We start from the raw sequence: 25,886 nt of genomic DNA, 5'->3' as shown, positions 1-25,886 counted from the left end.
CCGGAGCCGCTATCATTTTTTAAAAGTGCTTTATAAATAAATTTGGCTTATTATAATATATTAAATATTTGGAAAGATTTTGATCAGATTTTGATCTGTTAAGTAAATTAAGTATCAACCCATTTGCTCTTTTATTACAGCTGAGGGCACGTCAACATATCAAATTGAAATCTTTCACCATTACTTTCATGCTTTTTCACATGAGTGTTTTTCTCATATAAAAACAACAACAAGTTTTGATATCAGAATCAGAATCAGAATACTTTATTGATCCCTGGGGGAAATTATTTTTTTGTTACAGTGCTCCATTATAAACCAACATTAAGACAAGACAGACAATACGCTAACTAAGAATAGTACAATATATACATATATACATATATATATATATATATATATATATATATATATATATATATATATATATATATATACATAAGTCACTCATTAATAAATAGCTGGAAAAGAAACGTGTAGTTGTAGCAGTAACCAGTGTGTTAAGTGGATGCGTTGTACAGGGAGATGGCCACAGGCAGGAAAGATTTCCTGTGTCGTTCAGTGGTGCTTTTCGGTAATCTCAGTCTGTCACTGAACGTGCTCCTGTGACTGACCAGCATGTCATGGAGTGGGTGGGAGGTGTTATCCAACATTGTCTTTATCTTGGACAGCATCCGCCTCTCCGACACCACCTTGAGGGAGTCCAGCTCCATCCCCACAACATTACTGGCCTTACGGATTAGTTTATTGAGTCTGTTGGCATCTGCTACCCTCAGCCTGCTCCCCCAGCATGCAACAGCATAGAGGATCGCACTGGCCACAACAGACTCATAGAAAATCCTGAGCATTTTCTGGCAGATGTTGAAGGACCTCAGTCACCTCAAAAAATGGAGACGACTCTGGCCCTTCCTGTAAAGGGCTGTGGTGTTTTTATGTCAAATGTTTAACTTTCTAATTCAAACATTTGACAAGATAATCTGAAATTTATTACGTCAAAATTGTGGGATAATATGAAATTTTGACACATGAATAAAAAAAATTATTTTTCTTTTTTTTTTGTGGTGGAAAGAAGCTTCCATGGATTTTTTCATATTACAAAGATTTTTTTTTTAAAGTCAGTGAAGCTTCTTAAAAATTAAGCACTCTCGGAGATAAAGCTGTAAATTTACAGGGAAAATACTGTCAGACTTTATTCCTCTTCATTCTGGGATTAATGCAAAAAAAAGAAAAGAAAAGAAACTTACCTGTTAGAAGAGAAAGAAAAGAAAAAACTGGACTTCATGAAGTTTTTGTTAAACAGTTTTTACAAGATACACATGAAGTCACCACGAATGCAATAATAACAAACCCATGGAATAAATAAAATGAATATACACACACAAAAAACGATTGTTTTTAATGGGACCACCTGACCGGAAGCAGTTCAGCTCGTTGCTCTGGTCGACTCACGCTTGGTTCGGTGTTGTCATAGTGACGAAGTTGAGTGTGCTGGCAGCGTGGAAAGTTTTTCTCTAATAAAACTGGCGGTGAGTTCGTGTTTCTGCGCTTCTTTCTCCGTGTGTTACATTTAAAATCTTAGCAGGTTTACTTTTATTTTATTTTATTTTATTTTATTTTTGTTATTCCGGTTTAATAATACGGTTTAATGACATTAGCTTCACGTTCTAGCTTCATTCCGGAGGTTTTCGGGTGCACCTCACCCGCTTCACCGTCACTAGCAGCTGGTTGTGTCTTTCTTTCGGTAATTCAGGAGCTCTGCGTGTGTTTTTAAAAAGTGCAGCTGTAAATATCACAATTAAACTCCAGAATAGTCTGCCTAACTTATTCTCACTTAAATTATTGTAATTGTATTTAAACGACCTGCGCTCTTTGGTGACCCTGTTAGATGCAGCAAAACTGTTCAAATCAAGATAAAAATATAATAGCGGGAAAGACAAACCCTGTGATTTTAGAAGAGGCATCAGTGTTAAACTGATTGAAGTTCATACATAAAGTTTTCTGTGGGGTGGGGTCCTCTCTCTCTCTCCACCAGGTTGACCTGCAGGTGAAGATGAACACAGCTGTTGGGTTTCTCCCTGACATTAATACCAACAAAAGCAAACAGAGGAGCAGCACTTACTACAGGTAAGGACCGGCTGCAGGGCAGGAAAGGGCAGAGAGCAAGGAGGATATCTCACCCTATCCCTATCACCTCCTGTCACATCATCTCTCTGCATGTCCTCTGTTATTACATCCACGAATCTTCCTCTTTTCCTCCTTTTTCTTTCCTGGAACACCCACACAGACATTCTCGTGACCTTGTCTTTACTTCTTCATCAACATCAAAGCAAACATCACTTGTGCTTATCTGTGTATTCGCTAAATACTAGGGCGAAGTATTCCACTGCTTTCTTTATCAAAGATATTTCATAGTGCTCAGTTAATGAAAACAAGCACCACATAACTGACAGGTTGTTGTATTACTGATGTGTTTTCTGTGTCATGCCATAACCTGCTGATATGCTTTACATCTTTGACAGCATGGCATTAGCGTGAGGACAGAAGTAACCCTCAGAGTAAACTTTAACCTCAGTTTCAGTGTTCGGTGCAGCTCTTACAGCTGCTGGTTGGTCTCTTAAAGACAGGGTGGAACTGAAATACGCCCTTGCCTTTTTACGGACAGAAACAGGAAGTTGTAATCAGAATATGTGGCGATTTACCCCGCTATCAGATGTATTACAGTCATCACTTACTCCATGTGCATCTATTGTGTTTCAGTGTCATTCATTTCCACTTACTATTAACAGATGAACTGTGGCACTATTAAAGAATATTTGATTTCCTTCAGTGATGACTGACACAGTCCTGAAGTATTCAAACAGTGTTTCCTCAGCATAACCAAAGCGCTCCACCTACAGAGTGTGCTTAGAAAGCAGCACTGGGGCTAACTGCAGGTCTTTGGAAGTAATTTCCACTTAAGGCTTTTTAGAGCAGCACTCAATGTGCTGGAGAGTGCAGTGACATAGCAGCAGGGTATCAGTCTCTGAAGTAATGATGGGAACTCAACTTCCCGTGTGTGTGTGTGTGTGTGTGTGTGTGTGTGTGTGTGTGTGTGTGTGTGTGTGTGTGTGTGTGTGTGTGTGTGTGTATTTTAGCAGGATGAAGCAGACGAAGGAGTCCCTCAGAGCCAGACTGGGCCCGGTTCGACCAGCAGAGAGTCTGACCAGGAAAGAAATCGCTCTGTGAGTTCATCCTCAGTGTCACTGGGTGGATTTTAACACAGGCACCACCACTTTAATCACCATTTTATCATATTTGATAATGTCTCTGGTTGGAGTAGTGGGCACTCATAGGGATCATTTTATGTGAGCACGCTCAGAGCCTGCAGCTGAGAGCCCAGCTTAGTAGTGAAAGTTTATAACCACCATCGTAGTCCCTGTGATCTCTGACTGTGGTTTGATATTTTGTGGAGTAAGTCCAAATCACTTTTATCTATATAACGCCAAATCACAACAACAGTTGCCTCAAGGCGCTTATTGTAAGGTAAAGACCCTACAATAATACAACTAACACAAAGAAAACCACAGCACAGCTCTCAGGTGTACAGGTGCCAGTCAGCAGTTAGTTTAAGGAGTTAGAGATGTACTGCTCAGCAATTGTGACCGTGAAATCTGAGTGGTGTGAGCGCCCCCTGCTGCAAAGAGAAGGGCTGCCGACTGATTTTTCTCCTGTGACACGCCCACACTGAGCTGCCTAACATCATCTTCCTCCTCTCTCACATCTGTAATCATTACTCCTCCTCCTCCGTCTCTCACATCAGGTTCAGAAGCAGTCCGAAGCAGAGCATCTGTGTGCGGCTGCTGCAGGAAGGCTTCCACAGGTATCTGTTTCTCCATCAGCAAGATAAATGTTTAATGTCTGACTCAAAAACAAGATTCTGCAGTCGTAGGCTGATTGTTGCACAGGTTTGCTGATGTACAAAAACAAAATTACCGTCAGTGTGATCAAACACTCACAGACATGAAATACATGTTTTTTATAATGAAGAACTGATTGTTCATCAGACATGCAACACATTTCATTATTTCACACAGGACCCAACCAACACTGCTTGTTTCCTATTTTCCTACAGCACCCAAACGCCTCAGAGCCAGCTGTTTTCCACTGTACAGTGATGTTAAATATCTAGCTGAGCTTTTCCTTCATGCCATCGACACTTTCTGAGTTAGAGACCCCCAAACTGCACAGAGTGGCACTTTTTAAGTCATCTTATTTTGACAGCAGCTCTGAGCTCTCTTAAGTTTGTTAGTGCTGGAGACAGGTGTGTGAGATTTTCAGGCTTTGTTAAAATCTGCAACCAAAGATAAAACCTTCTCATGGTGTATGTCTCAGTTTCAACAGCAACACTGCATTCATTTAATGTCTATGACACAGGGGGAAAAGAGCCGGTACTCTGGAGAAACCTTCAAAATGCATTATATGTTTTGTTTCTCCCCCACATGTTGATACCAGACTCATGTCACTGCTGTGATTCCTCCTGTGTTATATTGAATCTCTGTTTGACGGTTTGTGGCTGATGCAGGCGCAGTGAGCATTTGAAGTTACTGCTATCAAAGAAAATCCGACTTGGAGTAATTACTGGCTGCAGCAAACTCCAGTTTCTCTTTGACAGGATCATTAGAAATAGACTGTACAACAAACAACCGCATTATAAATAAAAAAGAATTCATGGAAGATGGAGGCTTCCACAGTTGATGTTTAGCTTCAGTGCAGCACATTTCTAAAAAACAGTGGACTGGTGCTCTGACGTGCTTTGGTAGTGGCCTGCTTTTCTCAGGTGGTCATTCGAGTTTTTATTTGATGATGTCTCCTTAGATTTCAAAATTACACAAAGTTAAAAAGATCCCCAAAAAATGTCTTTCTGTCATTCAGGTCGTTCTCTGAGCTCGTCTCTCTGCTGCACTCTGATCAGGACTGGAGGGCGACGGCTGAACCGGGATCACTCAGGCTTCGTGCTCCTCCTCTGGTGGAACAAAGACACAAAATGGAGACCATTAGCCAGCACCTGAGCTTGGCTGAGGAGGCTGAAAGGACCGGTACACACACACACGCACACAGAGCCTCGATTCAATCCTTCTGATTCCAGTAAGGCTTCATTTAGTGATTAGATCAGTGGGTTTGTGTGTCAATGACATAATGAGTGTAAAGTTATTGTTGGTAGAACACAGAACAAGACTGCGTCCATGGTTCAGGACCAGGTGACTTCTGTTGCAGGTATCTGGTCCACCGTCTGCGAGGAGCGTCTCCTTTTGGGTCGGTTCTTCTCAGACCCCGAGGACCTCTGGCTCCGCTTCTACTTCTACCACAGCTGTACTGACAGAGAGAAAGGGAGGTTCTCCAGAGCAGCCACTGAGGCCCGGGCCTGCCTGACTGAGCTCTACCTGGATCGAGGTGCACACACCGAGTATAGTGACAGTGAATGATCAGAATCACAGCACTTTATTAATCCCTGAAATTAAGAAACCAGCGAGCGCTCTGTGTCGATCCAGAGACAACAGCCTGTATCAGGAGCTCTGGGCAGACATGGCTAATGTCGAGGGCAGGAGAGTCGGGATCAGGGCAGAGGAGGAGCGGGGAGTCGGATGGGGAGAGGAGGAGGAGAGGAGCAGTAGGACAGGGGAGGGACAGAGGGGTCACAGTTGCTCCAAGACAGTAGAAACAGTAACTGACTAATCTGAATTACTAACGATGACAGTGAATAATGAAACTCTCTGACTGTCCGCTCTTAGCCTGTCTTAACTTCCAAGCATCCATTCAGCCTCAAACTTGGCTGGTTTATTTCTGGTGAGCGCAGTGCCAAGGTCGAGGTGATTCAGATGAGCAGCACTAAAAACTGCGGCCAGTAAAACCTTGAATCACATTCAGATTAAAAGAAAGTCAAAGCTGAACATGAAGTTTTGTTTTCTTCTGTGTGTTTTATTTTTATGTGAGACTGAGGCTACGTCCACACGTACCCGGGTATATGTGAAAACTGAGATTTTTCTATGCGTTTGCACCTTCCGTCCACACGTAAACGGTGTTTTCGGTCACTGAAAACGGAGATTTCTAAAAACGCCTGCCAGGGTGGATATTTTCGAAAACTCAGTTTTTGCATTTACGTGTGGACGAGAAAAACGCAGAAAACGCAGAAAACGCAGCGTCAAAGGTGTGCGCCTTTTTTGACGTCACACTGTGCGCCACGTTATTGTTTCGGTGAAATGAATTTCTACAATACTGTTACTGTTAATTGTACTCTCTGCAGTGTTTAAATGCTTACATATACACACACAGTTACTGTCCCTCCACACATACGACTCGGTTCTGCTTCTATGCCCCATCTTTGTTTACTATTTCCCACCGAGGCTTCTAGACTTCTGATTGGCCAACATTTCTACACAGTTAGGAATATATCGCCACCTGTTGCTTTGGCATGTTCCTAGCAGCGTTTTCCTTCATTTCTGCATTTACGTGTGGACGGGATTGTTTTTTAAAACGAAAACGGAAAATCTCCGTTTTCAAAAATACCCGTGTACGTGTGGACGTAGCCTGAGTATAAGTTAAAACTTTTCCTTTTGTCACCTACAATAAGACCTTATTTAACTTGCATTTGCAGTGGAAGGTGTGGCTTCTCTTTTCAGTTTGATCCTGAAACGTTCATTGTAAATATTAATCATAATTACAAACTTAAACATTTTAATTATTGTAAAATACCAGCCAACCTTGCAGTCCGTCTGTAATACGTTTTAGGACCACTGTTGCCCACACTGTGGGAGTGTCTAGTGCTCTGCTCTGTGTGTAAGTGGAGAGCCGCAGATGTACACACAGGCATACTTGTCCTTCACTGACACTGATGCATTAGTCTCTTACCTAAAGAGGGCAGTTGTGTGTTGGTCCTTTGTGAGTGTTGTAGCTGTGTAGAGTCACCAGGGGGCAGTGTTGAAAAGATAAGATCCCCTCTTGCTTGTGCTGTTATTGGTCCTCGTGATAAATTACAACATACAACATCCCAACCATCGGACAACCCTCTATGAGCAAGCATTTGGAGAAGGTGGGAAGAAAAAACTCCCTTTTAACATGAAAAAACCTCCGGCAGAGGAAGCTTCAGCCATCTCCTGGTTGGGGGTGACAAGAAGAAGACAAGACAAAGAACACACTGTGGAATAAAGCCTGAGATTAAAAATAACTCTAACTCAAATTAATAATTTATTGTGACAGGGCGGTGCAGAGAAGACAAGAAAGATGGAAGACCGACCTGAATGCAGCCCTCTGTGTTAGTCTTATGGCGTATAGGTCACCTGATTGACCCTGTGAGCTAAATCAGCACTCAAAAAATGAAACATTTCTTCACTCAGATGATCTAAAACTCAAGCTTATTCCCTCAAAACCAGCTAGATGTTTGGTATTTTTATTTGATTTATTTTTTTTGTTGCTGTTTTTTCTCTTTATTTTCCTGTGACGGTTGAATTCATGTTGCACCCACTCTTATAAAAATGCCACCTCTCTCAGGTGAGCTGGAGGAGGCGAGGCAGCAGGGAGTGCTATGCCGCAAACAGGCGGAGGACGGCGGCTGGTTGGACTCAGACGGTCGGCCCCTGAAGCTCCGGGCCTGCCGGGATCTGTGGAAGATCTACAGAGAGCTCGCGGAGGCGCCGCTGGCCGCCGAGGACCACAAGAAGGCCCTGACGCTGCTGCACGAAGGCAACAGCAGGGCCGCGGAGTGTAGGTGGAACCAGGGCTAAAAACATAGTGAGAGGCAGCGCATCGGAGTAATCTATGCACGGAAACACACACATGTGTAACATTTAGATTAAAAATAGACCGAGGAGGAGGTGTTTGTGCTGAGAGGATCACAGTGAAGGCAGGAGCAGAGAAATATTCAGCAAAACAACGAGTATCACGTTTTCAGAGGGGGTTAAGAACTGGTCCTGATAGCTACAGAGTTTGAAATGTTTATTCTTCTGAAGAAGGAGGAGATTTGTCTGTTTATTTATTCTGTTTATTAAAATAAATTACAGGGTTTTTTTTAACCATAATCCAAGCGAAAGCCTCAACTCAGTCGCCAAAAAGAATTTCATTTCTGATGCATCAGAAGAATCGAGCAGAGACACTATATATAGTATATATATATACTATAAAGAGTTCATTTACGTTACGTTCATTTAGTACAGTTTGTTATTCACCTCTAAACCAGCCTGTAGTGCTGTTATCCATCTAAATCAGGGGTGCAAACATAAGGCCCGGGGGCCAAAACTGGCCCACAAAAGACTCCACTTTGGCCCCACTGGACAGTTTTAGAAAACACAAAGGAAGGCTTGAAGTTTGGATTTTTAACTGCGTTTTCATAAGTTTTACAGCTTTATGTTTATTGTTTATTTATTGATAATTGTTTATTTATTGATATTGATGTCTCCCATTCGTGCTACACCAAAGAAATTAACAAATATATATTTTATGTTGAAAGCTTTGTGGTTCGATATAAACATTAATAACACCACACTCAGTGACCTAAAGGTCAAAGGTCAGAAAGGTCTGAAAATCTTGTGAATGCAAGACAAGGATTTTCAGTTGATACCATGGGTGTATCTACTACAAGGTTGGGGGTTATTGCTGGGCATTTGATAAACAAACATCTATGATTATTATTATTTTTAGAGTATTTTTTTACAAAAATCCTGATGATTTTACTTTGAAAATCACAGGAAGATCTTTGAATTCGAAAACTAAATCCTTTATATGGATAAATTCCTCAATAGAAGTCAGGCCTGCTAAACAGACATCAGATCGACTCTGCTTAAAAGATCCTTTAAAGTGAAGCTTTCATATGTATATATATAACGTAGTTTTTACTTTTACTTTTACGTCTGTTTCAGCTGAAAACAAACACATGAAGGGGGAGGCGGCTTTCCAAGTAGGCCTGGCCTATCAGAGAGCAGGAGACCACAGCACAGCCAAAAAGGTACCAAAGATTGTGTTTGACTTCTGAACGCGACGAAGAAACCCAAACTTCATCACCTCTGTGTTCAGACCACTCTGCTGAAGATATTACTCTTTGAACAGCTGGTCAGTAAAATTTTAACAGCTGTTACTCAAAGACGTGAACAAAGTGTCATAAAAGTTGGAGCAAAAGGTAAGCTTCAAGCAGGTAAAGAAAATCAAGGGCTCGGGGAGAGAGGGGAAGACACGACTCGATAAAAAGGAGGACAGGATGATTTATACCCTGATGAGGAAGAGGAGAGAGCAGAACAAACAAGCTGGGAATCAGGAAGACAGACAGGAAGTAAAACTCACAAAGGACAGTGAAGAAAATGGACTTTCAAAGTAAAATAGGAAGAAAGCAAATGCAAACATTAAACAGAAAAGAAGAGGGACTAAACAGTAACAGAAAAAAGGGAACACAGGAGGTTAATGAGATTAAGGGTGGTTTCCAGGAAGTCGGAACTTCTAAGTTCCCAGTCAGAATTTTCATAGGCAGACACCGAGCATTCTCCATCCACGATCAAGCTGCAGCTGCGTTTTTTAAGTGCAAAAACACAAATATTATGCTGTTTTACTAATGATGCATGAGTGGCTGTGTTTACTAACTAGAAAAGCAAATCCTGTTTTTCACGCTTTTCCAGCTTTCCTGCTGGAATACAATAACTCAGGAGGGATGTTACTCCTGACGTCTCACACGCAGCTTTGAAGTAAATGGAATAAGACTGAAACCAGGGAGACAGATTAAGAGGTGTTAATAGTAAAACCCAAGAACAGAAAATCAAACTCAAAAACACAGAACCCGAGGGAAAAAGGCAGTTTAGGTGGGACTATTTTAGGCTGCGGATGAATCCACATGTGTGTGGTGTAGGCAACAAGTCACACAAAAGAGCCACTTACTGTGTTTTTAACAGATTTCAGTGGAGCCCCATTTCATACACACATCCACCCAAAAATTATTCAACTGAGTGTGTGTCTGTGTGTGTCCAGTTCTTTAACACCAGCATGGAGATTTTTCACAGCCTAGACGGCACAGACAGAGTGGTGAAGGCCTGCATAGCTTTGGCAAAGTCTCTAAAGAGGTACACACACACACACAAAAGTGTATTATAGTGACTAAAACTGAATTAAAAACATTTAATTTAGTTACAGTAAAGAAAAAATAGACTTTAGGTAAAAAAAAACTGCTTACAAATCTAAACTAATTAAAAAAAAACACAAAGGAAATTTCTACAGTTTAAGTTAAGTTTATCAGCATATTTTTTGGAAGTCTCTGTGCAAATGTGAGTCAAGTAACCTTCTTGTAGTCAAGTGTTCATTTTCCATCTTTGTGTGTGTGTGTGTATGTGTGTGTGTGTGTGTGTGTGTGTGTGTGGGGCACAGCGAGGGATACTTCGAGGAGGCGGTTGCGTGTCTGGAGAAGTTAGTCGCCATGTCTCGTAGCAGCGGACTGCATCACAGACTGATCGACGTTCATCTGTGTCTGGGAAACATCTACTTCAGCAGGGTACCAATCACACCCCACAGTATTCAGGGCAGGAATCAATAACCAATCACACTGATTTATAGCAGCTGAAAAATGTTAGCTTTGCCTCGTAAACACCTGGGCTTGCTTCCCCATCTCTGTGTGTCTCTGTAGAGTCAGTATGTGAAAGCTGCTGAGTACTACCTGCAAGGCTACAAGGTGGCCTGCACCACAGAAGATGTGGCTCGGCTGCAGAGAGCGCAGGTCGGTCTTTTGTTTACGTCTTTAGCAGTCGGCTGTAAAAGCCTGATGAGGTATCCTTGTCACACAGTTTGTGAATGCAATACCTCGGGAACAAGGATGACATGTTACCTCTTTTATACACTTAAGATAAAATAGATAAAATAGATAAAAATAGAGTAAAGGATACACTTGTGCATCCTTCATTAGAGTCCTACTGCCTGTCCTTCAGCCTGTGAACTTTGAGACCTGTGACTCAGGAAGTAGTCATGAAGTTAAATTGACTGAAGAGTCTGAGGACATTTCCTCACAGTTTATGTGGATCCAGATGTCGACTGTAAGGCCGTGACCCTGCTGCTTTTCCTCCATCAGGTGTTGGTGGCCGCCGCTCACGCCCACGCCACGATTGGAAAATACAGCACCAACCTTACCTCAACCTCGCCCGCCGCTCTGCAGGCGCTGCTCGCCTGGAAGGTGAAACGAGGACGCGAGGACCTCAGTGTGGATTCCGAGGACTACTACTCTCCTGCCTGGTTTTAACAGGCCGTCGTTTGACAATATGAGGGAGAGAAAGGAGAAGAGTTACCTGTTACCGTGAATAAAGATGAAACCCTGAAACATCTGCTGTGTGCTTTGTCGAGGCCAAACGTTTTGGCAGCAGCACAAATTTACTGTTTAAATTTTTCTTCAGATGTTTTTTTTTTCATGTGGCATCGAGATATCCTACAGATCTGATGGAGTGGAGAACAATCATGAGCATTTCATAACATGCAAAGACTTTTATTCATAAACAAATCAAATTTATACAAAGAGTCAGTATTTACAGGGCTGACCCTGTAAACTTGCTATAGGTATGAATGGTTGTCTGTGTTAGCCCTGCGACAGTTTAGCAACGTGTCCCGCATCTCGCCTAAGACTCATTTTTACTGTCATTCAAACATTTGAAAGGAAGGAAACACAGATCACAGTAATGAAGCATGCTACCAAAGACTATAGGATGCTATATGATAGCTGGGATAGCCTAGAACATCTAAGATCGTTTACCCAAATCTCGCCTCCGTATAGTATCAATTAAAAATAAGAGTGAAAATGATAAACGCTAAACTAAAGATGGCTCCTTTAGAAACCTTTCCTTCTCTCGCACTGCACTGTGGTTTACTTTTGAATTGCATCAGCTGAAGGCCATCATCCACAAAGAAATGTACAACAGTCATAATGATGTCATTACAAGGACGCTCCTTATCACACAGGTCTAATCACAGCACGTCACGAGATCCCTTTTCTGCATAGTTAACAATGTACTACAACCACACAATTCATCTGTACTCAAGCACTTGTAATGTTTTAATGTCAGTTTTAATACTCAGTGTTAAAATGTAGTTTTATTGACTTGATATATAGTTTGTTTGTCATTGGTTATTGTTCATAAAGTCTTCTATTAAAAGTGACCTTGAGTGTTTTAAAAGACGTTAAATACTGAATACAAAACTGTGGTAAGAAGAGAAATGGACATCAAAACATGAGGTTTGGGATTTCGGCTTTATTTACATGTTATATACTGTTGTTCTCCAAGTCAATTAAAATTTGTCTATTTTGTTTTGTACAAACTTCAATTTTTTAAAAATATTTTTATGATTTGTTCACCTAAAACAATACCTCATTATAACAATTTTCTAAATATTTTTTTTTACATTTTTTAAAATGTTTGCTATGATTATTTGTTTATAGTTAAATAAATGGCACATATTTTTAATAAATAACTTTTTAAATATTTACTAAAATGTGTTAATGTTATACTGACCCTTACATCCATTGTTTCTTTACCTATTTCTTACAAAGCTTTATTTATAACAGTATTATTCATACTTTTACTTGTATTGTGTTTTTTTAACCTATAAATAATGAAACTGTATCCTAACATGTAATCTTTTATTGACATTTTTTCAGATTCTGATCGTTACACGCATGTTGTGTTGCTTTTAATAGTGTTACGGTAATGATTTAGTTGGTGCGTCTCTAATCTGGTCTTTACGGCTAGTTTGGGCCCATGTGTCCGGAAGCAGCCTCAGCTTCCTCTGCCTGTGTTTTGTGACAGTAAAAGCTTCGTAGAAGAAGCGCCGGAGTTGTGGGAACTTCTGTCCCGGTTGCTGTGACCGTGGGGGGCAGGCGGGGAGAGCCGGTGGACCACCGGCGAGCTGAAACATGGGCCTCGTGGCGAGGATACGAAAGGAGTGGTTCATCGTCGGGATCGTGCTGGTCATCTTATCGGCCAAGCTGCAGCCCAGCATCGGAGTGAAAGGAGGTGAGAGGGTCGGAAGTTCATCACTGAAGTTCAATGGTGTTGCTTTAAAATGTGTTCCCTCTTTAAATGACTCTAAATTAACAAATATTCGGTTTATTAAGTGGTCAGTTTGGGGCATTTTACTGCCAGGCTGTGAAAGAGTTTGCCATCCTTTTACTTTTCTCTCAGGGCCAAAGGTGTTCTTTCAGGTAAAGACTTAACACCTTAAATCAATCGTTAGGATTCACAAAATAAATCGCCACAAGGCTGATTTACCTGGCAACATCTGATCTTCCATAAATGAACAACTTCTAGACTTTATTTAGCGCTGTTTCCCCGAAATTTGAAGAAAAGTGTGGACTATCAACTTAACATTGCATTTTTCTGTGAATATGACCTAAGCCGAAACAAAGTGCAAATACTGTTGGTTTTATTTATTTATAACGTAGTGATGTAATGAATGGAGGTTTTGTCAGACTTTAACAAAGTGTACATTTCAGGATTTTCTTTCAGTGGAATGTCGCGGTTCCCCTGCATGCTGGCCCTGGGACAGCCAGGCTCCGCGTCACAGTGGTTCCTTGTGTTTGTGTGCGTCTCCCTCCGTACCTGAAGTGCCGCTGTAGTGACACGTTGCATTCAGTAGGTAATGTCAACACGTCAACCCAACTCCGTGCTCCGCTCCGCGCTCATGTGTGCGCGTCCACGAGCACGTTATCGGCATCTTTAATTACTCCCAGTAAACTAAGTGAGGAGAAAGCATAAGCATTGATAACTACAAATCAGCCGCCACCGGAGCTGATAACCCCTCCGCTCATTTTTCCTGTAGATCAGATAAGATGCCACTATCGGTGTGGTGCCTTTAGGCGCCGCTCGTAAACGCCGGCTTCAAATATCAGTGGGTTTTCTTGCTCGTATTTGCTGGACTCTTATTTTAACGTGTTACCATTGACTGTATATAAAAGATGGTCAAATCCATTGTGACGTCACGCATTTTGAAGTCTCAACTTCATAACACATTCACAGATTACTACAGTGTTTTTTCAGCCAATTTGCATGTTGGGATTTTGTGCTCCAAAATCCCAACATGGAATGTTGATGCTTTGGAAGTATGACATCAGCACAGGTGTGGTGTGTTTTTATTTCTTTGATTGTTTGTTTTACTTGCTGCTGTTGTGTTGAAAACAGTTGCACCTTAGTCTTGTTTCGGCTAAAAGACATGCACCTCTCATCTTTTGTAAACTGCGAGCATGGATGACACAGCTGACTTGGAGGCAGAAGTTGTGGTGCGATCAGTCTTTGTTCAGTTATATATGAAGTTTAAAACAAGGTAGTTATTGAAGAGTCAGTGCGTAATCTGGGATGATCAGTTAACTAGCCTCCAGCTGGTTATCCAGAAATTATATGAAATGCCATAAAAAGATTGAATGATTCTAGCTAAAAGAAGCTGGTAAAAAGAAAATAACAATGAACCCGGGAGTGAACCTTGTGGAACCTCACAGGTCATTCAAGCAACGTAAGAGGAAAATTTGCACACTCTAACAGAGAAGGTCCTTACAGATAAATAAGAGGAAAACAAGTCAAGAGCTGAACCAAAGACACCGACCGAAAGCTAGATCCTATTAAGGAAACTATTATGTCAACGTCACAAAGGCAGCACTGAGATGAAACTGAGGATTATATATATAGATATTCTTACATTAGGAGATGTTGCAAAAACTTTGTTCAAACATAATAATAATGATAATAATAACATACTATAAATAGAATATATATTATTATTAATATTTATCCCACTCAATGCACGTTGCTCTGTGAAAACCCTTTTATTCCATACTGCAGTAAAAACAGGTCTCCACGCAGAGCTACAGAGAGCAGATGACTGCTTCCTCTCCCTGCTGTATTACACAGACTATGTCACATTTGAAAATTTGATCTGGTTCTGTCTGTCAGGTCCTTTAAAGCCGGAGGTCACCGTAGCGTACATTGCCGTCTCGCTCATCTTCTTCAACAGCGGCCTGTCGCTAAAAACGGAGGTGAGCTGCTCCCATCCTGCTTCTGTCCTCAGGTATGGAACATGCAGTGTTGCATTCAGGTGCAGTTTGGAAAAGTCTCCGTCTCTGTGTGCAGGAGCTGACCAGTGCGCTGCTTCACGTGCGGCTCCACCTCTTTGTTCAGTCCTTCACCCTCATCTTCTTCCCACTCGCCATTTGGCTGCTGCTCAAGGTGCTCGCACTGACCGCCATCGACCAATGGCTGCTCAGAGGGTAGGACCCTGTGTGTCTGTGTGTGTGTCTGTGTGTGTGTGAGAGAGAGAGAGAATGTTGTTCTTTATTCTCACAGTACCTGGAGGGCTGGCATAAAGACACACATTTACAGATTACTACAGACCCGGTTCTATGTGTTTGTGTATAATGTGAGACTTCCCTCTTTCCAGCTACCCAGAGAAACACCAGGAACAGGATATTTTATTTTCTTTCACAGTTTTGTTTTCTAGGTCCGTCCAAGTGAAGTCATCAAATTAAAATAAATAAATAAAATTGTATCATCAGTTGTAAATAAAATATAGATTTATAAGCTCTGTAAACATTTTTTCTATGTGGAAGCAATTCCAGACTTCAGATGGCTCTAAACTCTTTATGTTTCAGGCAGTTTTTTCTGATCTTTATGACATCACAGAGGGGACATATTCCTAATATGGTCATCTCAGTCTCACACAAGCCCCTCCCACCTGCAGACCTGTTTGCGTGACATCGTATTGCATTGTTTTGTTTTGTTTTCTCATTTGTGAAAAACATTCCTCCATCCTCACAATTTCCTCTGAGGAGGCAGGCAGTGACTCAGATCTGTTTCATCCTCATCCTCCATCATTCATCCAACCTCCATCCATCTTCTTCACCCTGTGGTTGTTGTGGTTGCCTAGGTTACAGACGGTGAGCTGCATGCCCCCTCCGGTCTCTTCCGCCGTTATTCTCACCAAGGCTGTCGGAGGCAACGAGGTAACACAAACACAAAGATTAGCAGGTCAGATTAAACCTGCAGTGTCACCAAAGTGATAAACTGAGTGTGTGTTTGTGCAGGCCGCCGCCATCTTCAACTCTGCTTTTGGAAGCTTCTTGGTAAGACAGTTTTTTTCTGTTTCATGTTCCTTGGAGGATTGTGACTGTAATGAAGGGATCCTGCAGTAATGAACGAAGAGTCAAAGCTGTAATCCTGATTTCTCTTTTCCTTTTTTCTCGCTGCAGGGAATTGTCGTCACTCCTCTGCTGCTGCTGCTCTTTGTAAGTCTCGCCTGCCACATGACGCCTTACGAGGCTTAGACGTTTGTAAGGACGTCCTGGTCGGGTTATGAAAATAAAACAATCATAAACAAATCCATGGCAACCAAACCGAGACATAAAACAAGCAAAATGATCACTTTTAAATTACAGACACGCTACAAGCAAGTTACCAAACGGCAACCAGTCCTGCTCCAAATATGAAGAAAGTGAAAAATGGATAAATTTAAACTTTGTTTTCGATTGCTGTTTAATGTCCAGATAAGAATATAAATAAGTATGCATGCAAAGTAAATATCTCTAAACACAAAAAGAGCTCGAAAAACCACAAATGAGCTAAAATAATCACACAAAGCAACCATAAAGAGATTTGAAATGACCGCGAGGACATTAAACACAACCGAACAGTCACAAAACAATAAAAATGAAAATCAGAATAAAATTAGAACCAGAAGAGCTTTAAAAGATGTACGAATAATTAAATAACACACACAGTAACTGATGAGTTTTTATTTACCTTACTTTTAAAAGAAAAAAAGACACGACGCAACCAAGCGTCATAAAAAATGAAAAGTAGTCATAAAATAACTAAAATTAAGCACAATTTTTTTTAATGATTATTGGGGAGTAGTCAGGCCATTTTTTTTTTTGTTTTGTTTTGTTTTTTTAATTAATTTTTTTATATGATCAATAATTTGTGTATTTCTTGTGATAATATTTGTATTTATTTATTTTTTCCTCTTCCTCCTCCAGCTCGGCTCCTCGTCCTCCGTTCCCTTCTCCTCCATCTTCTCTCAGCTCTTCATGACGGTGGTGGTGCCTCTGATCCTGGGTCAGGTATGAAGCGGCGCATGTCCTGAAGTCTTGGTCTAAAGTCTGAACTCTGAAAAATCAGCTGTTTTGCTCGGTTGTGCGCAGGTGTGTCGCGGTTTCCTCAGGGAGTTTCTGGAAAGGCAAAAGCCCCCGTTCGGCGCCATCAGCAGCGCCGTCCTCCTCATGATCATCTACACCACCTTCTGCGAAACCTTCAGTAACACCAGCATCGAGCTGGACCCCACCAGCCTGCTGCTGGTCGGCCTTATCAGTCAGTACACCTTCTGCGTGTCATCAATGGCAGATTAATGAAAATCAAATGTAAATTTGAACTAAACTATCAGAGGAAGTGTTAAAAATAATGGTGCTAGCGCTGAAAAGCTGAGTAAAGTTCAACTTTTTAAGCATCCCTGAATACATTTCTCCTTGGTTACTCTGAGAACTACCAAAAGTTCAAGTGGACTTCATGTTATATTCACTGTAAACTGAAAGCAGTGACTGAGAATATGAGCTCATCTGGAAAGTGTTACTGAGGTCAGACAGCTGTTATCCCACAGACTTCTATAACACTGGAAGCCTGTTTGCAACCACAGGTATCGTCCTGTCCTTAAAATGCCGACTACCGAATTTATGACTGAAGTCCTGAATCTTCCTTTTCTTTATGGCCCGTAGCCATGAGCTCATAAAGTTGTCAAGAAAACTGCTAAGCACATAGATCAAGGCAGATAAGGGCTGTTTTCCCACCAACGTGCATTGAGCTGACCCAACTGATCTCAATAGATTGTTCAAGAGTTGTTTGCTATGTTGAACACGATTTAACCTCTGGTTGCTAGGGAAGCGTACACTTCCTGATTGGTTGGCACTGGTTTCTGGAAGTTTCTGGCTCTCGTTAAAATCAGTGGCAGAGAATGTGCTGCACCAAAAAAAAACAATGATTGTGTTGGTTAAGCTAGCAGTTTGCCAGGTTTGCCAGTTTTTACTGAATCAGCGATCTTCCCCTGCTGGTCATTAAAAATAATGCAGGTTGAAGACACTTCTACACTGGCTTCACTTTTCACACCCAAAAACTACCTCTATCCGTTCAGATGACATTTTTTTCAAACGCTCTAGCATACCGGCCACCACCCAATGAAATCCTTCACTTCCATTAGCCATTAGCCATCCCATGGTGTAATTAAGCCACATGAGATGTATAATCCCTACAGAGAGTTCTGGGTGTATACCCTGACGTCCACTTTCTGAAGTGAGGCATCCAGAAGAGATCCTGATCAGATCCTTAAACAGCCGACCACAGGACTTATGACTGAAGTCCTGACTAATCTTCCTTTTCTTTATGGCTCGCAGCCATGAGGCCATAAAGTTGTTCTTTTATGTTTCCCATAAAGGAAACTGTCTGCTAAGACCGTTTTCCCATGAACATAGGTTAAGCTGACCCAACTGATCTCAAAAGATTGTTCAAGAGTTGTTTGCCATGTTGGACATGATTTAACCTCTGGTTGCTAGGGAAACATGCACTTCCTGATTGGTTGTAATTGGTTTTTTGAAGTTTCTGGCTCTCAGTAAAATCAGTGGCAAAAAAGAAAACAAAAAACTCCTAATGATTGTGTTGGTTAATTTAGCAGTTTGCCAGGTTTGCCAGTGTTTCCTTCTACTAGTCATTAAAAATAATGCAGATTTCAGGAAGCCCACCTTTCAGACCTGGAAGTCATGTCCAGTGTTTTTATACTCTCTGTGTTGTTTATTGAGGTTAGCGATAAGCAGGCTCAGTTTCTAAAATGATGTTAGCTCATGTTGCTCACTGTCGACCCCGGGGCCAGGACTGAGTATAATCATCAGAACCTGATTTCTTTGAATGTTTAAGTAATTACAGCCACTGCAAGCATCTGGTAAAGGATTTAAAAAAGATTTGAGATTCCCTTTATTTACAATCCGACTAAGTGTAATCTACAAATAAAAATATCAGAAATGAATAAACAGAACAGTAGTCAATGTTTCCCAGTTGACTGCTCTAGTTTGTATCAGCCACTAGAGGGCGCCAAATGACCATAAAATCTCTACAGCTCTTGTCCAAATCAGCATTAACTGGATTTAATCCTAAATTTTACCTTGGTAACTAGCCAAGCTAACTTAAAAGGAAAGAAAACAGTAATCGCTGAATATAGGAACACAAATACATTGAGATAAAATAAACAGTGTTTTGACTGAACACAAGCATAGAAACAGTATTTGTAGACTATTAACGTGTACAACTATTCCCTCACAAACAGTGTGGTGTTTTATTTTACCCCTCAGGCTAGCTGGTCTAAAAATGAAAACTCAGAGACAATGTGTAGAACTAATACATCTCAGTATCCATACATTTTTATTAATTTACAATAAAAATCCATGATAAATCACAAATGAACAAACTCACACAACGTCTTTTACAGGTGCTTAGTGCAAACTACAACAGCTGCAAAGCAGCTGCAGTGTAGAAGAACAGATATTGGTGAATCAATCCAAAAAAGGGCTAATCGAAGAACTCAATACTAAACTAATAAAATCAACCGTTATTGAAGGAGTTACTGAAGATTTCCACCATAGAGGTCACTCCACAGACTGTTGGAGTAATGAATGGACTGTTTTTTATTGTTCTTATTATTATAAGATCTAAAATAATATTTTAAAAAGAAAAACTGCTAAAAGTCCATCTAAATGTTGATTTTAGCTTTATATGAAATGAGAAAGGGCAGCACGGTGGTTAGCACTGTTGCCGCACAGCAAGAAGGTCCTGAGTTCAATTCCACCATCAGGCCGGGGTCTTTCTTTGTGGAGTTTGCACGTTCTCCCCGTGTTTGCGTGGGTTCCCTCCGGGTACTCCGGCTTCCTCCCACCGTCCAAAGACATGCAGCTTGTGGGGATAGGTTAATTGGATAATCCAAATTGTCACTAGGAGTGAATGTGAGTGCGAATGGTTGTCTGTCCCTGTGTGTTGGCCCTGCGACAGACTGGCGACCTGTCCAGGGTGTACCCCGCCTCTCGCCCTATGACAGCTGGGATAGGCTCCAGCGCCCCCCGCGACCCTGAAAAGGATAAGCGGAAGTGAATGGATGGATGAAGTGAGAAGTTAAATTTGCCTCTTTTTTCTTGCTCTGCAGTTTTCTCCATCCAGATCAGCTTCATGCTGCTCACATTTGCCTTTTCCACCAGGTAAGCTTCCTCCTTCTCAACCTGTCCTTTTCTTTTTTTTAATATTCATTATATTGATTAGTTTTACATGGCTCTGCCCAGAAATGTAATGAAATGTTTTTCTAAATATATTTTTTTAATTTAATTTTTTAGTAGCATTAAGTGGCTTTCAGCATTTATTTCTTGTAGGTTTTGTCATCAAGTTACTTCCAGAAGAATCAGTATTAAACCCTTAATGTGAAAATTAAGAAAAAACAAAAAAACAACAACTTTGATCATATCTTAAATTTTAAGATTTCATTTATTTTTTTTCACAGTTTGGTATTTACACATTTTATTTTTATACATTTCATTTATTTATCATATTCTTATCATTCCATGTATTGGCTCCCTAAAACAATAAGAACTGCTCCAACATTTTGCTCTGGGTTTAAAGGTCACCACCTGCAAACCGTCTGGAGGGTGACAGATGACACGTTTTAACTTCCTGTTTGTCTCTGCAGGCCAGGCTCCAGGTTCAGCCCCGCGGACACCGTCGCCATCATGTTCTGCTCCACACACAAGTCTCTAACCCTGGGTGGGTGCATGTACGCTAGCACGCTGCGTCTGACATCCAGATTAGACGCTCAGATTTTGTGTTAGAGAGAAACTTCACATCAAAGTTGTGTTTGAAGAGAGCTCCTGCATGCGCGCAAAAACTTGTATAAAGTGTCGGGTGTCTCCTGAGAGCTCTGTGGAGTTTTAAGTTTGAAAGTAAAGAGAGGAGAAATCTGGAGGAGTTAGAAAGAGCTTCTGAGGCCTGTGAAGCTCTGAGCTCGGTCGTGAGCTCTGCTGCAGGTCGGAGCTGGCATGAAGTGAACAAAGTCATCTCGTCTACGCTGCATCTCATTCTGAAGTCTAATTTTAAATGCTGGGTTAGCTTTAAGTCCATGAGGTCTTCCTTATTTATTTAATCACAGGTATCCCCATGTTGAAGATCGTGTTTGAGGGCTATGAGCACCTGTCTCTGATCTCAGTCCCTCTCCTGATCTACCATCCGGCTCAGATCCTGCTCGGCTCCGTCCTCGTGCCGACCATCCGCAGCTGGATGACCAGCCGGCAGAAGGTACACACACACACATGTGCACTTTGAGGACGATGTTAAATCAAACTCTCCTGCTCCTCGACGTGGCGGCTCCATGCCAACACTAACCTCTACACCTTGTCCCCCTACAGTCTAGTCTGTTGTTGCGATAAGGCTGCATGCCAACACTTCTGTCTGACCTGAGTGAGTAAGAACGGACGGAAGAGCAAATTCAATTATTTTTTCCGTATATAATTTCAAAAAAATCTCTACTGTGGCTTCCCTGGGTTTTCTTTTTATTTACAATATGGAAGCCCAAAGTGTTCAATATTAAATACATGAAAGAAAAATGAATTATAACAATAATAATAATATTCAAGTGTGACTGAACCATGAATATGGTATGTTGTTTTCTTAGTAATACTCTGATTTATGAAAGCCCTTTACTGACACACTGACAAACAATTTTCCTTTCATACATTTTGTACAATTTTAACTTTTTCAGCTTGAAATTTTGTCTTTTTACTTTGTTTATTGTTCATTTGGGCATTTAAAAAAGTCAGCTGTGTAAGTCCCATTAAATTTAACAATATACTGCATCTAAATAATTATGTAGTCTCTGTTGAATATGAGTCACTACAGAACAAACAAGAGAAAAAAAAGACCGATCACGATCTGTGTCAATAAAAATCAAATTCAAATACAAATTATGTTTTTAAACATGTTTTATTCAATTCATTAGAAACAAAAAGAAAATAAAGCATCAAAGTGTCATTAGATCTAAAAATGTGGGCTTTTTTGTTTATTTTTAGTTATTGTTTTCGTTGTTTCTACAGTTTTGAATTCTGTTCATTTAATTTATTTAATAATTAAATGATTGGTTTTTTTTGTTTTGTTTTTTACAAAATTTTATATGCATAGCTTGCATTTTGTTTGTCATCATGCTACTTCCATAAGAATGAGCTCTATTAAACTCCATTATATTCACATTATCCCATGTTATGTTGTCTGTTTTATCCACATATCTAGTTATTTAATATTGAACACTTTGGTGTGCCACTATCAGATGAATAATTCTTTTGCACATTCTCTTTAATTCTGCGCTCTGGGTGCAACAGCGCCCTCTGGTGTCAAACTGATGTTGTGTTGTTGGTGGGACATGGACCTTTTTGCTTCACTTACTTCACTCTGTTTATGAAGCCGGGTTTCTCTAGAAAAGTTAATGACGAGCGGTTCAACATTGTGTTTGTACAAGCTTCAGCTGCCTGTTATAAGTGTGCTGCTAGGATGGGGAAAATGAGTAATTGGCTTCATGTTGTTGGTCATTAAATAATTCCAGAGTTTTCTTTGTCCTGTTAAATGACTCAACTTTTGTCTAATGTTTTTTTTTCTCAATCTTTTCTTTCTCATGGCTCTTGTCTCTGTTCAGGCGGTGAAGCTGTCAGCGCTGCAGCCCATCTGACGAGGATGAAATGTTGGCTTTTGTGAAGTTACTGGTGTCTCATACAAAACGGAACTATGGTGGAGGATTGCAGTAGTCACACGTGCCTTATTGCTACCAATCAACGAAGACCTCAGCCTAGCAGAAAGAACGAGAGGAACCGCGTGCCTCAGTTATTTTCTTTCTATGATGAGGAAAGACTCCTCTTTCCAGCATATATATTGTTTTATATTAAACTAAGTGCGAGTTCTATTTTTATATGGATTTTGGAGCCAGAAGGATGAAGTTATTTGGACCAGTCTTTTCTCTTTTCTGTTGTTTTCAACATTTTTCTACGTTCCCACTAGCGGTCGCTGCCTGCGTCAGTGTTTGTTACATGGACTATCTGGATTATCTGATACTTAATATACAGTATTGTAACAGCCAATTGGATTTTCGACACTTTCTAAAATGCCGTTTGTCTTACAAGTAGTTTTTTGGTGGCGTTTAGTTGAGTGGAGGATGTTAGTACATTAATACTGGAGTAGTGAGTCCAAGTTTACAGGTCAATTTTTTTTAAATATTTAATGACTTGGTTCACTTGTTTTTATATGGCTGTCTCAGTTTAATTCCTGGCCTGCTTCCCTCAGATTCTAACCAAATCTGTCACCCATAAGGGCATTTATGTCTCGGACCAATAAGGAGAGCTTTGGGCTCTCAGTAAGGATCCTGTTAAATAGTAACAAAGCACAAAAAAGCAGGAATGGGTAAAGCTGATATTATTGTTTGGTATGAGATACCTGCCAGTCTGTTGTTATTGGCATTTAATATTTTCAAAATTAAAAAAGTAAAGAGATGGGGGACAATTTTCTTACAATTTCTTGACATTGCAGATTTTTCCCTGGGGGGCACTCTGCAACGTTCCTGTTGACACGCGCTCAGAATTCCGCAAACAATCGGAGCAGGCAGACCGTGAACAAGTAAATAAATCACTAGATATAAGAAATGTTAAAGAAAGCGAAAGCGGAATATCAGAGTTTTAAACCACCAAATATCAGTATCAGTCTCAGAAATCCTGCATCACTCAAGCTCTAGAATAAAGATCTAAATAAACCTCTGAACATAGCTGAAGAATATGGTATTATCTAAGGAAATAATATAGTTGATTATATCTGTATATCACACCAACCAAAGTCTACAGTAAACACGTAAATGTTTTTTGGGAGGAAAAATCTAGAACTCTTAGAGTCTTAGAGTCCAGGTCTAGAGTTCCTCCACACTCTAGGGTGCTGGGCTCCAGAGCTGCAACTTTAAAATACAATAATAGATTTCAGACCTCTAGAATCTAGATTTGCATAACAAAATTTTGTGACATGAGGTCTGGAGCTGCTTTACCTTATTCAGAGGTATGACAGCGAATGAGTTATCTCAGTTAGAACAGCAGCACATGATATTCACTAAAACGTTGTTCTAGTCCATCTCGTTCTGTGGACCAAACCGAAATGCACACCAGTGAGGAAAAAGGGTGGGAATTTGCTCAGGGGAACTTTGGTAGTATTTTTCTATTTTGTTCTTTGCTCTAACGACTTAGCCTTACATCCTTCTGGTAAATTATGACAACTCTGACTTCCATTTTTCTTTAAGGGCTTTCACGCTACATAATAGCACAACTCCATCAAGCCTCAGAGGACACACTGGAGGGCCTTACAGTAGCTCTGTGCACAGCTAACTCTGTATTTGTTGTAGCTTAAAGTAGTGCTAGCATGTTAAAATTACCATCACTATCCTTTCTAACAGTGAATTACAGATAGCAGCATCATGAGGTTTTAATCCTACTCTGCTTGGTTGGTACGTCACTACAGATGCCCGTTGGTTTTCACCACCATGCTGCTCAACCAGTCAAATCCAGTAGTGAGCAGATTGTATTCAGTTTCAGTCCCGCATTACAGTATTTTTTTAGTCTGTAGTCGTCATGTGTACCTAACCTTACACTGGAAAAAGAAGAAACCACACATTGTCCATCCTTTGAACTTATTTCAAACACACTCCTGAATATAGATCTGTTGGGGATCTATATCCAGGAGACCCCTGTTACATCTGGCTTACATTATCACCAGGGATGCAAACGTAGCCTGTGGAGTCGCAATAACAACATTAATGAGAAATATCCTACAATGAATTATAGCATGGTGTTTCTGTCTTATATTATTAAAGTGAATTGAAGTGATGGACCAAAAACCTGCAATACCTATTTTTAAACCACTTGAGAACAGTACAAACAACTTCTAAAGTTGTTTTCACAAAAGTGACACAATCCAAGTCGGTGTCATTAAAATTTCTAAGCAAAGTGTTGCTTGATTTAACAGCAGACAACACCAATATTCAGTTGGAGTGGAGCTCATGTCCGCCATGTGACGCCAAGTTCTTTTATCTCTTGTTTTGGTCTTCTCCACCTATGAAACCTTAATTGCACAAATAAAATAAAAAAAAACAGATAGATTGCAAAGTTGACATTTCAAAGTATTAGCTCAGATGTTTGAAAGTTGAAGTTAAAAAGTCAAAACTTTGAACTATGGATGGCATTTTTTTTCTTTTTCCAGTAGCAGAAATTAGCTTTTGTATCCACCTAAGACTCTGTAAAGCCTCCAGTCTCCTTTCACATGATTGTTGCCCTTTCAAAAAGATGTTAACATAGTGTTGGAAATACTGTATGAACATTTTGGCGTCTCTGACGGAGAATGTTACCACATTCACTTTAATTCTGAAGCCTTTACAGCACAAATGTCATTTCTTATGTCGTCCAGCTTACAGTGAGTCTCTGTTCAGTCTATTTGCAGTGTGGTTGTTTTGTCATTGTAATTTATTGTGGGGAGAAAACAATGAGTGGGATATGTATGTGTCTGATTTTTGTTTGTTTTATTAAAGAAGTTTTGGAAATTAAACACAAAAAGGCTTTCTCTTTGTAACGCAGTACCACATTTTGAGCAGAGACTATTTTCTACACACCGATAGCCTACTAGCTGTTAGAAGTACCTGGAATGTGTTTCTCTTACTTCTTTAACGAAGTCTTAACAGCCCTAATGAGTGCTTCGTCCTCTGAGGCCAGAAGCACTTTAGAATAAATCCTTGTATTTGTTCTCTGACCAAATGGGCCGTATTGGCAGCTCATTAAT

The 25,886-nt window shown here is 40.5% G+C and overlaps 2 protein-coding genes across 5 annotated transcripts; both read left to right on the top strand.

Moving 5' to 3' along the window:
* The first annotated feature begins 1,464 nt into the window (after positions 1 to 1,464).
* Positions 1,465 to 12,306, top strand: ttc29 (tetratricopeptide repeat domain 29). Its single transcript, XM_084923353.1, has 12 exons — positions 1,465 to 1,523; positions 2,030 to 2,121; positions 3,132 to 3,218; positions 3,797 to 3,856; positions 4,909 to 5,072; positions 5,251 to 5,427; positions 7,522 to 7,734; positions 8,886 to 8,971; positions 9,979 to 10,070; positions 10,372 to 10,495; positions 10,628 to 10,717; positions 11,066 to 12,306. Exons 2-12 carry the CDS (start codon positions 2,048 to 2,050, stop codon positions 11,231 to 11,233), a joined length of 1,335 nt encoding a protein of 444 aa, XP_084779479.1. The 5' UTR covers positions 1,465 to 1,523; positions 2,030 to 2,047; the 3' UTR covers positions 11,234 to 12,306.
* Positions 12,307 to 12,737: 431 nt separating this feature from the next.
* slc10a7 (solute carrier family 10 member 7) lies at positions 12,738 to 25,688 on the top strand. Of its 4 annotated transcripts, XM_084923349.1 has the most exons (13): positions 12,738 to 12,995; positions 14,925 to 15,007; positions 15,102 to 15,238; positions 15,895 to 15,970; positions 16,052 to 16,090; positions 16,217 to 16,252; positions 17,003 to 17,086; positions 17,168 to 17,333; positions 20,200 to 20,251; positions 20,734 to 20,807; positions 21,190 to 21,335; positions 21,446 to 21,497; positions 22,723 to 25,680. In XM_084923349.1, the coding sequence occupies exons 1-12, from the start codon at positions 12,896 to 12,898 to the stop codon at positions 21,464 to 21,466; spliced, it is 1,014 nt and encodes a 337-aa protein (XP_084779475.1). In that variant the 5' UTR covers positions 12,738 to 12,895; the 3' UTR covers positions 21,467 to 21,497; positions 22,723 to 25,680. The 4 variants fall into 4 exon arrangements, 3 of the variants coding, with proteins under 3 accessions (XP_084779475.1, XP_084779474.1, XP_084779473.1); XR_014799813.1 differs by having other exon boundaries at positions 21,190 to 21,497; XM_084923348.1 differs by having other exon boundaries at positions 21,446 to 25,688.
* Positions 25,689 to 25,886: the final 198 nt, after the last annotated feature.

The sequence above is a fragment of the Perissodus microlepis genome, chromosome 3, assembly GCF_051167445.1.
Source record: "Perissodus microlepis isolate ML-2025 ecotype Zambia chromosome 3, ASM5116744v1, whole genome shotgun sequence".
In the NCBI taxonomy this organism is placed as follows: Eukaryota; Metazoa; Chordata; class Actinopteri; order Cichliformes; family Cichlidae; genus Perissodus; species Perissodus microlepis.
The sequence above is the reverse complement of the archived record's forward strand: the minus strand, read 5'-3'. Positions and strand labels throughout refer to the sequence as shown.